Here is a 14479-nt window from a genome sequence, read left to right as displayed (position 1 = left end):
TGGCTAATTTTTGTATTTTCAATAGAGATGGGGTTTCACCTTTTTGGTCAGGCTGGTCTCGAACTCCAGCCTCAGGTGATCCACCCGCCTCGGCCTCCCAAAGTGTTGGGATTATAGGTGTGAGCCACCGCGCCCGGCTGCTACTTCTTTAGTCTAGGGCAGAGGTTGGCAAACTGCAGCCCAAGGCAAAACCTAGCACATCACCTAGTTTTAGGGTTGTTTTTTGTTTGTTTTTTGAGATGGAATTTTGCTCTTGTTGCCCAGGCTGGAGTGCAGTGGTGCGATCTCGGCTCATCGCAACCTCTGCCTCCCAGGTTCAAGCGATTCTCCTGCCTCAGCCTCCTGAGTAGCTGGGATTACAGGCATGCACCACTATGCCCAGCTAATGGCTCTCCCTGTGTTGCCCAGGCTGGCCTTGAACTGTTGGGCTCAAGGAATCCACCTGCCTTAGACTCCCAAAGAGCTGGGATTACAGGCATGAGCCACTCCACCTGGCCCCTACAATACTATCTTGACCCTTTATAGAAGTTCGCTGGCCCTGGTTTAGAGCCAAAGAGAGATGATTCCTGGATCCGTCCCATTCCCCTCCCACCCCGTCTCTGGGCTGAGTGTAGAAGCAGCTCATTTCTCTTAAACGCTGACCCTGTCCTATGGGGATGGTGACAAGACTCGGAGGGTACCATGGGGAGAAGCCTTAGATAGCTGCTTTATGAGCAGGCACAGGAGCAGGTAGACAACAGGAGGGTGTGAGCTTTTGGGTGAGAGTGAACGTAGCTGCTATGACTGTAGCAGGGATTCCGAAATATCTGCCTCTGTTGGGTGGATCACTGCGGCGTTAGCTAGTGGAGATCAGTTTCAGCTATCCACCACCTGTGTTTTCAGGAGATGGTTAGAGTGATCAGGAGCAGAGGCCTGTGGGAAGAATGAGATGCATTTTGGTTTTGTTTTTTTGTTTTGTTTTGTTTTTGAGATGGAGTCTCGCTCTATTGCCCAGGCTGGAGTGCAGTGGTGCCATCTCAGCTCACTGCAACCTCCACCTCCTGGGCTCAAGTGATTCTCCTGCCTCAGCCTCCCTAGTAGTTGGGATTACAGGCGCACACCACCATGCCCAGCTAATTTTTGTATTTTTAGTAGAGATGGGGTTTTGCCATGTTGGCCAGGCTGGTCTTGAACTCCTGACCTTAGAAGATCCACCCTCCTTGGTCTCCCAAAGTGCTGGGATTACAAGCATGAGCCACTGCGCCCAGCTGACATGCATATTGTTAACATTACTTTGTTCTTGGACCCTGGAAGGGGACATGGGGAATGGGCCCTTGAACGGTGCTGTCTTGTTGCCCTTTCTGAGGCAGAAAGTTAACGGGAAGGGACTCTTGTCATGCTCTAGATCCGGACCATCGCCATCATAGCCGAAGGCATCCCTGAGGCCCTCACGAGAAAGCTGATCAAGAAGGCGGACCAGAAGGGAGTGACCATCATCGGACCTGCCACTGTGAGCTTCCTGTCCGGAAAGCCTTTTACGTTCGATGCTATCTTATGAAGTTCAGTGCCCTTAGGAAGTTTACTTTTTGACTCTTCTATCTCCCTCCTTGAGAGGGTTCCGGAAGTATTTGTTGAAAATCAGTCTGTCCATTTTTAGCTTTTTTTTTTGAGACAGAGTCTCCCTGCAACGCCTAGGCTGGAGTGCAATGGCGCGATCTTGGCTCACTGCAACCTCTGCTTCCGGGTTCAAGTGATTCTCCTGCCTCACCCTCCCAAGTAGCTGAGATTACAGGCACCCGCCACCATGCCCAGCTAATTTTTGTATTTTTAGTAGAGACGGGGTTTCACCATGTTGGTCAGGCTGGTCTCAAACTCCTGACGTCGGGTGATCCACCCACCTCAGCCTCCCAAAGTGCTGGAATTACCGGTGTGAGCCAACGCGCCTGGCCCATTTTTAGTTTTTGTTTTGGTTTTTTTTTTTTTTGAGATGGAGTCTCATTCTGTTGCCCAGGCTGGAGTGCAGTGGCATGATCTTAGCTCACTGCAACCTCTGCCTCCTGGGTATTTTTTTAAAGGACTCTCTCCCTAGTCCATATCACCTTTATGGTTTCAAGGAGCTAATGAGTAATTTTTTAGTATTTGTCTACCTTCATACAACCATAGCATAGTCTTTGCTAAACCAAAGAATAAACTGCCGGCCGGGCGCGGTGGCTCAAGCCTGTAATCCCAGCACTTTGGGAGGCCGAGACGGGCAGATCACGAGGTCAGGATATCGAGACCATCCTGGCTAACACAGGGAAACCCCGTCTCTACTAAAAAATACAAAAAACTAGCCGGGCGAGGTGGCGGGCGCCTGTAGTCCCAGCTACTCGGGAGGCTGAGACAGGAGAATGGCGTAAACCCGGGAGGCGGAGCTTGCAGTGAGCCGAGATCGCGCCACTGCACTCCAGCCTGGGTGACAGAGCCAGACTCCGTCTCAAAAAAAAAAAAAGAATAAACTGCCTGGTGGCCCAAAGTCTTCATATAAGAAGAAATTATTCTTTTTTGGAGGGTAGGGGGGCACAGAGTCTCACTCTGTTACCCAGGCTAGAGTGCAGTGGTGCAATCTTGGCTCACTGCAACTTCCACCTCCTGGGTTCAAGCAATTCCCCTACCTCAGCCTCCCGAGTAGCTGGGACTACAGGCGGCTGCCACCATGCCCGGCTAATTTTTGTATTTTTAGTAGAGGCGGGGTTTCACTGTGTTGGCCAGGCTGGTGGCCTCAAATGATCCACCCGCCTCGGCCTCCCAAAGTCCTGGAGTTACAGGCGTGAGCCACCGTGCTTGGCCTTTGTTTTTTGTTTGTTTGTTTGTTTGTTTTGCCTTTGAGATGGAGTCTTGCTCTGTTACCTAGGTGGCCCAGGTAGTGCAGGAGTGCAGTGGCACAATCTTGGCTCACTACAGCCTCTGCCTCCTTGGTTCAAGAAATTCTCCTGCCTCAGCCTCCCGAGGAGCTGGGACTACAGGTGTGAACCACCACGCCTGGCTAATTTTTGTATTTTTAGTAGAGACAAGGTTTCACCATGTTAGCCAGGCTGGTCTCAAACTCCCAACCTCAGGTAATCTGCCCCCTTCAGCCTCCAAAAGTGTTGGGATTGCAGGCGTGAGCCACCATGCCTGGCTGAAATTGTTCTTTGAATTATGTTTTGTTTGTTTTTTTAAGAAGCAGGGTCTCACTGTGTTGCTGGAGTGCAGTGGCTTTTCACTGGTGCGGTTATAGCACACTTCAGCAGCCCTGAACTCCTAAGCTCGAGCAGTCTCCCTGCCTCAGCCTCCTGAGTAGCTTGGATTACGGAAATGTTCCTCTACACCTGGCTTATTTTTACTTTTTTTTTTTTTTTTTTTTTTTTGAGAAGGAGTCTGGCTCTGTGGCCCGGGCTGGAGTGCAGTGGCCGGATCTCAGCTCACTGCAAGCTCTGCCTTCCGGGTTTACGCCATTCTCCTGCCTCAGCCTCCCGAGTAGCTGGGAACACAGATGCCCGCCACCTCGCCCGGCTAGTTTTTTGTATTTTTTAGTAGAGACGGGGTTTCACCGTGTTAGCCAGGATGGTCTCGATCTCCTGACCTCGTGATCCGCCCGTCTCGGCCTCCCAAAGTGCTGGGATTACAGGCTTGAGCCACCGCGCCCGGCTTATTTTTACTTCTTACTGTATTAAAAAGTTGAAACTAGTATTTATTTCCAAAGAGCTGAGATTACAGGCCTGAGCCACTGTGCCGGGCTGAGTATATGTATCTGAACCTGAATTAGTGAGCCATGTTTTACAAAGAAGGCTGTCTTTTGTTCTGTATAATGTCTCTTGAGAGAAAGGAGACTTTCCTAAGCAGGAAACCCAATGGGCAAGTGTGATTCCTCTTCGTCATTCTCTCCCCAGCCTGGCCAGAGAGGCAGTAATGCAGGGGCTTTGTGATTCTTCGTGGTGAATCTGGAAGCCACCTTCCTCCCTGATTGTGGTTTCTGCCCCCACAGGTTGGAGGCATCAAGCCTGGGTGCTTTAAGATTGGGAACACGGGTGGGATGCTGGACAACATCCTGGCCTCCAAATTGTACCGCCCAGGCAGCGTGGCCTATGTCTCACGTTCTGGAGGCATGTCCAACGAGCTCAACAATATCATCTCTCGGACCACGGATGGCGTCTATGAGGGTGTGGCCATTGGTGGGGACAGGTAATCACCTGGGAAGCCAAGGAGGGGCTTCCCACATTGAGAGCGGCAGGCTAGGAGATGACGCTGTGTCCTGCAGGCTGCTCGCTGCCCCTGAGTTCCAGGCCCACAGGAATGCTGCTGAAGTCTAAACAATGGGGCATCACTGCTCTTGTCTCAGGACTGACAGAGCATGAAATCAGAAAGCACAGAACAGGGCAATGTGCAGCAGAGACGACTGGGCTTTGGGGATAATTTTGTTTGTTGTGATTGGCCACAGGGAGGCAGCAGAGTGCAGTGGTTAGGAGGGCCAGTTCTGAAATTGGATTGAAGAGGTTCAAATCCCATTTTCCCTCTTTTGTAGGGGGTGGGTGGCAGGGGCCATCCTGGGGGCCGGTTACTTAACCTCCCTAGACCTCCATCAAATGGGTAAATAATACCCCCCACCTCATGGGGTCACTGGAGGAATAAATGAGGTGTAGTACATGGAAGTGTCTGAGCCAGGGCCTGCTCTCAGCAGGTGCTCAGTGAGTTTTTATGGTAGTTAATACTAGTATCCTCATTATTTTTGTTAGTGGGAACACTGATCAGTAGGTCATGAATAGAGTATTATATCTTAGAGTGACGTCTGGCACTTAGTAAGTCCATAATAAATGTTAGCCATTATTGTTTATTATTCCTACTGTTACCACTGCTGTCAGGCTTAGAAACCAAAAGCTGTTGAGATAGAGTCACCTTGTCCGTCTGCCTGGCTTTACCACGTGATTTCCGATAGGATGCCTGGGTGAGGAAGAACTCTCACCAAGGTCTTTAGGGGTGTGGCCTGGGAATCCCCAGTCCTTGGGTACTGCCTGACCAAAGGCTCCGGGAATAAGTCTAGGAAATGCTACTTGTTTAGATTGTCTTCTTAGATTTATAATGATCATATCAAAAGACATGAAGAGGCCTAGAACAGTGGCTTATGCCTGTCATCCCAGCACTTTGGGAGGCTTAGGTAGGAGGATTGTTTCAGCCCAGAAATTCGAGACCAGCTGAGGCAACACAGTGAGACCCCCATCTCTACCAAAAAAAGTTAGCCAGATGTGGTGGTGTGTGCCAGTAGTGCCAGCTACTCTGGAGCCTGAGGCAGGAGGATTGCTTGAACCTGGGAGGCGGAGGTTGCAGTGCACCAAGATTGCACCACTACACTCAAGCCTGGGTGAAAGAGCAAGACTTCATCTCAAAAAGAAAGAAAATATGTGTTCTTAGATTTTTTTTTTTGAGACGATCAAAAAATTCAAGCGATCCTCCTGCCTCAGCCTCCCGAGTAGCTGGGACTGTACAAGCGCTCACCACCACACCTGGCTGATTTTTGTATTTTTAGTAGAGACGGGGTTTCACCATGTTGGCCAGGCTGGTCTGGAACTCCTGACCTCAGGTGATCTGCCCTCCTGGGCCTCCCAAAGTGCTGGAATTACAGGCGTGAGCCACTGCCCCTGGCCTTTTGTGGATGTGTTTTAAAACAACTGCACCAGGGTGTGCTCTCTCGGTCATCTCTTAGTGCTGAGTGAACCTCTCTGGGCTTATTTTGTGCTGTCTTTTCCTTTGCGAGTTAGATAGCTCCAACTCCTTCCCTCCTCTTTCTTCCCTTCTGCTCCATTTGCTACCTTCCCCCTCCTACCCTTCTCCATTATTGCTGGGGCATCTCTGGACCCTTACCGGCCATCCACACCCCCCTAAAATCCAGTGTTCCCGGTACAAGTGTGCTTCCTAACCCTGTACACGCTTTCCCATGCCTCCTCCTGATCCTGTATCCTGATACTCCCTGCCCTCAACAGGTATCCAGGCTCCACATTCATGGATCATGTGTTACGCTATCAGGACACTCCAGGAGTCAAAATGATTGTGGTTCTTGGAGAGGTGAGTTACTTCAAAAAATATATATATATATATGATTTTAAAACTGTAATGCATAATCTCAGTTTTCAAAAAATTTAAACATTTTGGTTACATGTAACTTAAAGGGACAGTCTCTGGTAATCCCACCCTCTAGATGCTGGGGCCCTCGAAGTTGTCACTATTAGTACTGCCATTTATGTTTCAGAGAAAGGAGTTCTTACCTCCCAGTTTAGCACCAGTAAGAGAGAAGCTCTGCTCTGGCTGGCCGTGGTCTCTACGTGGTGGGCAGTGGAAAGCTGGAGTAAAAAGTGCATTTTTTTGCCCAGGTATGGTGGCTAACACCTGTAATCCTTCCAGCACTTTGGAAGGCTGAGACAGGTGGGTCACTTGATCAGGAATTCTAGACCATCCTGGCCTACATGGTGAAAACCCATCTCTACTAAAAATATAAAAATTAACCAGGCGTAGTGGTACGCACTTGTAATCCCAGCCACTCGGGAGGCTGAGGTGGGAGAATCACTTGAACCCAGGAGGTAGAGGTTGCAGTGAACAGAGATCACACCACTGCCCTCCAGCCTGGGAGACAGAGCAAGACTCTGGGAAAAACAAAAACAAAAACCGCTTTTTAAAAAATTTGATGACTTTTGGATAGAACAGTTAAAAAAAATTTTCTAAATACTGAAAAATGTGGGAGTCCCATAACTCCATCCCTTGTTTGCACCTCTGAAGGCAGGTCTAATCCTAAATCATGTTATATCTCTAGATCAGGAAGGGGGAGTCCCAGAGATTCCTCTAGGAGACCTGCTGTTTGTTCCTTTAGAAATCCTCCTTGTATCCAGGCTGAAACTAAACTCCTTTTATTTGGCCAAAGCCCATGTCCCTCCATTTTCTATCCAGTTTTTACGTCAGGATGGGCTCCACTAACTTGGCTTTTTCTCATTCCCCATTCCTTGGCAGATTGGGGGCACTGAGGAATATAAGATTTGCCGGGGCATCAAGGAGGGCCGCCTCACCAAGCCCATCGTCTGCTGGTGCATTGGGACCTGTGCCACCATGTTCTCCTCTGAGGTATGGCTGGGACGGGTCACTCCGGGGCTAGGAGTGGGGATTGCAAGGGGGCATTTGAAGTGAACCATGTAGTCATCTTATTAAGCAGCTAGTTCCTTCAAGAAACGTTTGTTACTTGCTTGGTTACTGCAAAAGTCCAGCCAGGGCCCTGCTCTCATCCAGTTGGAGGAAACCAATTTATAAGCAGATTAAAGTCAGAATCAGGCTCTGAGTCTCTGCTTGGTGTAGGTAGCAACCAGCTGTCTAGAGAAGTTGAGATGGCTTCCCTGAGAAGGTGATGTTTGAACTGTAGTTTAGGGGATGAGAAGGGCTTTGCTGATGGAAAGGAGGCTGAGGAGGGAGAAGGACACAGCCTGAGCTCAGCTGGGTGGGGCTTGGTGAAATGTTTTGTGTGGGGAGAGGTGGTAGAAGGAAAGGTTTGTTCTTCATGTGTTAAAATGATAAAATGTATGTGAAAGTGCCTGGCGGCACCTGATACTGTTGAGCATAAACACTCCTTAGGCTTCTGCTATCTGCTAAGCTTCTGAGCTATCTGTCTTCTGCTGGGGGATCATACACCAGACTTCAGCCCCTGTACTTCAGCTTAGAGAACCCTCTACCACCTTGAAGGTGGCCCACGTGATCATGATGATGAAATTGAAGGAAAAGCCGGGCATGGTGGCTCATGCCTGTAATCCCAGCACTTTGGGAAGCCGAGGTGGGAGGATCACCTGAGGTTGGGAGTTCGAAACCAACCTGACCAACATGGAGAAACCTCATCTCTACTAAAAATACAGAACAAGTCTGGCATGGTGGCACATGCCTGTAATCCCAGCTACTCAGGAGGCTGAGGCAAGAGAATCACTTGAACCCGGGAGTTGGAAGTTGCAGTGAGCTGAGATCGCGCCATTGTACTCCAGCCTGGGCTACAAGAGCAAAACTCCATCTCAAAAAGGAAACAACCACTCATCACCCAATTAGTTTATCAATAGTTGTTAAGCACCCTGTGAGTGTAGGGCCTTCTCTTAGTGCTGTGTCTATAAAAAGGTAAAGCCTTCAAGGCTTCCTGCAATCATGAGAATCCTTAACCCTAAAGTTTTCCTTCTGGTAAGCTATTGTCACTCTTCCTAGAATGCATGCTTTTCCCCTTCAGATTCCTGCCCACCTCAGAGTGGCAATATTTGTCCAGTTGTCAAGTGCATGTCTTCTTTGAATGAGTAATTCCACTTTTGCAGATTTACCCCATGGGTATACATGCAGAGTGTTTCAAAGTATGTGTACAAGAATACTCTGCAGTGTCATAACGGCAAAAACTGGAAACAACTTTTTTTTTTTTTTTTTTGAGACGAAATCTCACTCTGTCGCCCAGGCTAGAGTGCAGTGGTGCGATCTCAGCTCACTGCAACCTCTGCCTCCCTGGTTCAAGTGATTCCCCTGCTTCAGCCTCCCAAGTAGCTGGGATTACAGGTGCATGCCACCATGCCCAGCTAACTTTTGTATTTTTAGTAGAGACAGGGTTTCACCATGTTGGCCAGGCTGGTCTCGAACTCCTGACTTCAGGTGATCCACCTGCCTCGGCCTCCCAAAGTGCTGGGATTACAGCCGTGAGTTACCATGCCCAGCCGATTCTCTTTCTTCTTGAGTGCTCTCCCCCAACTCCATACTCACCCAACAACCAAAAATCAATCAGCCTCCCCCATTGTTTCTCCTGGCTTGCTTCGCATTACCAGCCCCTCCACCTTTCCACCCCACCTCCACATCCCCACCGTGATCAGGACACTTCTAAGAGGGCGAGCATCTCACATTTCAGTATCTGGCCAGCACTCATCGCCCCATGGGTGGGATGGGTCCTTGAATTATTTTAGGTTTTTTTTTTTTTGAGACCGAGTCTGGCTCTGTTGCCCAGGCTGTAGTGCAGTGGTGCAATCTGGCTCACTGCAAGCTCCGCCTCCCGGGTTCATGCCATTCTGCTGTCTCAGCCTCCGGAGTAGTTGGGACTACAAGCGCCCGCCACCATACTCAGCTAATTTTTTTGTATTCTTTTAGTAGAGATGGGGTTTCACCATGTTAGCCAGGATGGTCTCGATCTCCTGACCTCGTGAGCCACTGCACCTGGCCCTTTAGTTTTGTTTTTTAAATAATTCATCTCCCTTTTAGAAATTTTGGTTTTAGTTTTGAGAAATCCAGAGTTAAAGAAACTTAACTTCCTTAAACCCAGGGTTTCTGAACATAGAATTTCTTCTTTCCCACCCATCTGCGGATGCAGATTAAATCCTACAAAGAACGCATTGGGAACCCACGCTTTAAGGTGTCTTTCAACTGTTGCTTACAGAGCAGCAGTTCCTAACCTTTTCACCTTTTTGTTCTATTTGCATGGTGAAGAGCACAGGCTGAGGCCAGGTTGCCTAGGTTCAAGTGCTACCACATACTACCTGTGTGACCTGGGATAAATCACTTTACCCATCTATGCTCCCATTTCCTTTTTTATAGGAAACGATCATAGCTACTGAGATTGAATGAGTAAAACTCTTAGAAAAGTGCCTGAACATAGTGTTATGTAAACAGGTTAGATAGTACTATGATTACCCTCTGCACCCCATCCTAAGACAAGGCTTTGCATCAGATGTCTGTGTTAATTTCCTCCATCGCTTGGTTAAAGGCACAGTCACGCTGGGCGCGCTGGCTCACGCCTGTAATCCCAGCAGCTTGGGAGGCTGAGGCTGGTGGATCACCTGAGGTTAGGAGTTTGAGACCAGCCTGGCCAACATGGTGAAACCCCATCTCTACTAAAAATACAAAAATTAGCTGGGCATGGTGGCAGGCGCCTGTAATCCCAGCTACATGGGTGGCTGAGGCAGGAGAATCGCTGGAACCCAGGAGGCAGAGGTTGCAGTGAGCTGAAATCACGCCATTGCACTCCAGCCTGGGTGACAAGAGCAAGACTTCGTCTTAAAACAAAACAAAAGATAAGGGGAGGCCGGGCGCGGTGGCTCAAGCCTGTAATCCCAGCACTTTGGGAGGCCGAGACGGGCGGATCACGAGGTCAGGAGATCGAGACCATCCTGGCTAACACGGTGAAACCCCATCTCTACTAAAAAATACAAAAAAACTAGCCGGGCGAGGTGGCGGGCGCCTGTAGTCCCAGCTACTCGGGAGACTGAGGCAGGAGAATGGCGTGAACCCGGGAGGCGGAGCTTGCAGTGAGCTGAGATCCGGCCACTGCACTCCAGCCTGGGCGACAGAGCGAGACTCCGTCTCAAAAAAAAAAAAAAAAAAAAAAAAAGATAAGGGGAAAAAAAAAAAAAGGAAGATGATTCTGGGGTTGGGCTGCCAGCCTTTGTATCCTCACTTCCATGCACATTAGCTGTGTGACCCTGATAAAGCTTCTGAACTTCTCTGTACTTCAGTTTTCTCGTCTGTAAAATGGAAATCATCTATTGTACCTATTCAGTGACCTTGCCTGAGGCTTAAATGAAGTGATTCATGTAAAGTGTTTAGCACAGTGCCAGCCTATGACCAGTGCTGGCATTTCCCTGGGAATTTGTTGTTCACTCTTGGGGGATTAGCAGTAAAGCTACTTTCCTTTGCTTTCCAGGTCCAGTTTGGCCATGCTGGAGCTTGTGCCAACCAGGCTTCTGAAACTGCAGTAGCCAAGAACCAGGCTTTGAAGGAAGCAGGAGTGTTTGTGCCCCGGAGCTTTGATGAGCTTGGAGAGATCATCCAGTAAGTGGACCTTGGGGAGGATGGCGGCCTCCCCCTCCTTTCCAAATTCCTCCTGAGACAGCAGCCTCTCCCACACAGGGACATCCCATATTTCTGGTCCCTCTTGATGTCTAGCGCAGCTGTGTGGATGGTTCAAAATCCTCTTTCTCTTTGGCTTTCCTTTTGTTTTAGTTTGTGGAAGCAGTAGGTCTAGGCTGGTGTTAAAACGTGTTGAGTTTCTGAGCCTACCTATTTGGCTGGGAGGCGGCAGCCACAGATGAGAGCTCTGCATGAAAATGTTTAGAGAGTGTTACCTATGATCAATAAAGAGTTATTAGATACCCTCTGATCTCTTCCCATCTCTTAAACCTGTCTGGACTCCCAGCTCTGTCCTTCCTTGCCATCCAGAGACTGGGATGTGAGGTAGTAGGGAGCAGAGGGGCAGGTGCAGTCTTGGCTAGAACTTGTTTTCATTTAGTTCTCAGAATTCAGCAGGTAAGAGTAAACTAAAACCTACAGTGTTTGGGTTAGATAGAGCATTCTTGGGATGTCTTACAGAAGCCCAAAATAAGAAAATCCACGTGGATGTCTTTTTTTCCCTGCCTTCCAGGTCTGTGTACGAAGATCTTGTGGCCAATGGAGTCATTGTACCTGCCCAGGAGGTGCCGCCCCCAACCGTGCCCATGGACTACTCCTGGGCCAGGGTAGGTGCCTTGAATGTCCCTAACAGTGTGAACAAGAGAGATCTGTGGGTCTGTGGTGGTGGGTTTCTCATTGATTTGCCTCGAACTCTTGGAAACCAGGCCTTCTGTATTAGTCGGGGATCTCTTAGAGGGACAGAACTAATAGGATATATATATATAAAGGAGAGTTTATTAGGTATTAACTTACATGATCACAAGGTACCACAATAGGCTGTCTGTAAGCTGAGGAGCAAGGAGAGCCAGTCCGAGTCCCCACACTGAAGAACTTGGAGTCCAATGTTCGAGGGCAGGAAGCATCCAGCACAGGAGAAAGATGTAGTCTGGGAGCTAAGCCCATCTCTCTTTTTCTCATGTTTTTCTGGCTGCTTTATATTCGCTGGAAGCTGATTAGATTGTGCTCACCACATTAAGGGTGGATCTGCCTTCCCCAGCCCACTGACTCAAATGTTAATCTCTTTTGGCAACACCTACACAGACACACCCAGGATCAATACTTTGTATCCCTCAATTCAGTCAAGTTGACACTTTTGGAGGCCAAGGTGGGAGGATTGCTTGAGACCAGGAGTTGAAGGCTGAAGTTAGCCATGACTGTGCCACTGCACTCCATCCTGGGTTACAGAGTAAGACCCTGTCTCTAATTTAAAAAAAAAAAAAAAAAAAAAAAAAGTGCTGGGCGCAGTGGCTCATGCCTGTAATCCCACCACTTTGGGAGGCTGGGGTGGGTGGATCACCTGAGGTCAAGAATTCGAGACCAGCCTGGCCAACATGGTGAAATCCCATCTCTACTGAAAAAAATACAAAAATTAGCCAGGCGCAGTGATGGACTCCTGTAATCCCAGCTACTCGGGAGGCTGAGGCAGGAGAATTGCTTGAACCCGGGAGGCAGAGGTTGCAGTGAGCTGAGATAACACACCACTACACTCCAGCCTGGGCGACACAGCAAGACTCCATCTCAAAAAAAAAAAAAAAAAAAAAATATGAAGCAATGGACGGGGTCTCACGCCTGTAATCCCAGGACTTGGGGAGGCCGAGGTGGGAGAATTTCTTGAGCCCAAGAGTTTAAGACCAGCCTGGACAACATAGCAAGACCCTGTCTCTACAAAAAAAATTTTTTAATTAGCCAGGCGTGGCAGTGCGTGCCTTGTGGCCCCAGCTACTGGGAGGCAGAGGCGGGAGGATCGTTTGAGCCTAGCTAGGAGTTTGAGGCTGAAGTGAGCTATGATCGCACCAGTGTACTCCAGCCTGTGCAACAGAGAGACCCTGGTCCCCCTCCAGAAATGAAGCAATGGATATAAGCTGCTTAGGTTATTTTCTAGCCCAGCAAATGCTCAGAGAAGGATAGAGATAGTGCTGATAGTGCTGATGCCAAGTGGTACCATGGGTCCTCCTGTTTTCTGTGTCCAAAATGATTTAATGAAAGGGCTTTTGCACTTCTTTCTTGGGAAAACTTCGTCTGAGAGTTGTTGCTTTGCTGCCAGAGTTTAAGACATTCCTGGGGCACTTTGGTTCTGAGAGTACACACAGCGGGGCAGTTCTGGAAGAATCTGTGGTGGTCACCAGGGCCCTGCTTCCCTCTGCCCCATCTCTGCCCAGGAGCTTGGTTTGATCCGCAAACCTGCCTCATTCATGACCAGCATCTGTGATGAGCGAGGACAGGAGCTCATCTACGCGGGCATGCCCATCACGGAGGTCTTCAAGGAAGAGATGGGCATTGGCGGGGTCCTCGGCCTCCTCTGGTTCCAGAAAAGGTGAGCATGGAGGGCAGAAGATGACAGGGCCCTGCAGCTCGGAGTTAATGATTTTCCCCCAACAAAGGAGTGGGAGTGGACAGGCCTGGGGAGTGTGTCCAAGGTCAATCTTTGGGGCCACGGGTCAATTGAAAGGGCAGAGGAAGGACACTTAAGCTATGAGCCACTGCACCCGGCCAAATGCAGACCTCTTGACAGCAAGATAGAGGTTAGGCAGGAGAGAACTGGAAAATGTGGTGGCCTAAGGAGTGTGGGCCTCGTGACACTGCTGAACAGATAGAGAGTACCTTATGGGCCGGGCGCAGTGGCTCACGCCTGTCATCCCAATGCTTTGGGAGGCCGAGGTAGGTGGATCACCTGAGGTCAGGAGTTCAAGACCAGCCTGGCCAACATGGTGAAACCCTGTCTCTACTAAAAATACAAAAAATTAGCTGGGCATGGTGGTGCGCACCTGTAATCCCAGCTACTCAAGGAGGCTGAGGCAGGAGAATCACTTGAACCCAGGAGGTGTAGGTTGCAGTGAGCCAAGATCGCGCCATTGCACTCCAGCCTGGGCAACAAGAGCAAAAATACTCCATCTCGAAAAAAAAAGAAAAGAAAAAGAAAGTACCTTATGTTGTGTTCACCTTGCAAATTTCTTTCTCCCGTCAGCTTGAATGTTAGAAAAAATTGGTTTTCTCTGCAACTCCCAATCTTAGCCCTCCCATGGGACTGACGGCTGGGCAGGGGAGCCAGTGAGTATGTGATTCACAGAGGCCTGGCTTAAGGTGGTGCCGGGTAGAAGGCCAGGTCAATGTCTTGGGTTGTGTCATGCCCTCACCTGCAGAGAGATGGGTCTTGGTCCTGCTTTGGACCCTTCCTGGGAAAAGTTCATGGGTTATGACACCTGAGCAGGTCTCTTTCTGTCTGCTCCTGCCTCCCACCTCTCCGTACTTTGTTCCTGATTCTTAGTTGGGAGGTTGAATGCTACAGGAACCAGGCATGGGGCCTCTTACACTGTGAAGGGACAGGGTTCTCACCCCCTGTCTGTCTGGCACATGGAGCATAGCCACAAACACAGGTCAAATCCTGGTGCAGGCAACTCATGCTGAAAATCACTGACCAAAGAATAGATTTAAAACTCTGGTTTCAAACTCTATTTTACAAACAGTATTTGGGGCCGGGCATGGTGGCTCATGCCTGTATGTAATCCCAGCACTTTGGGAGGCCAAGGTGGGCAGATCACTTGAGGCCAGGAGTTCA

At 49.3% G+C, this 14479-nt stretch overlaps 2 protein-coding genes across 7 annotated transcripts in view; one reads left to right on the top strand and one right to left on the bottom strand.

The window, feature by feature from the left end:
- CNP (2',3'-cyclic nucleotide 3' phosphodiesterase) overlaps positions 1-14479 on the bottom strand; it is a 736460-nt gene that overhangs the window by 93478 nt on the left and 628503 nt on the right. The gene's annotated exons all lie outside the window — the stretch shown is intronic.
- Positions 1-14479, top strand: part of ACLY (ATP citrate lyase) — a 62931-nt gene that overhangs the window by 42192 nt on the left and 6260 nt on the right. For all 6 annotated transcript variants that reach the window (XM_050762564.1, XM_050762563.1, XM_050762561.1 and 3 more), the window contains 7 exons: positions 1385-1489; positions 3986-4182; positions 5976-6057; positions 6994-7104; positions 10679-10806; positions 11396-11489; positions 13083-13237. In XM_050762564.1, coding sequence (XP_050618521.1) covers positions 1385-1489; positions 3986-4182; positions 5976-6057; positions 6994-7104; positions 10679-10806; positions 11396-11489; positions 13083-13237 — 872 coding nt within the window. The remainder of the gene's footprint in view (positions 1-1384; positions 1490-3985; positions 4183-5975; positions 6058-6993; positions 7105-10678; positions 10807-11395; positions 11490-13082; positions 13238-14479) is intronic.

The sequence above is a fragment of the Macaca thibetana genome, chromosome 16 (genome assembly GCF_024542745.1).
Source record: "Macaca thibetana thibetana isolate TM-01 chromosome 16, ASM2454274v1, whole genome shotgun sequence".
NCBI classification, from domain to species: Eukaryota; Metazoa; Chordata; class Mammalia; order Primates; family Cercopithecidae; genus Macaca; species Macaca thibetana.
The sequence above is the reverse complement of the archived record's forward strand: the minus strand, read 5'-3'. Positions and strand labels throughout refer to the sequence as shown.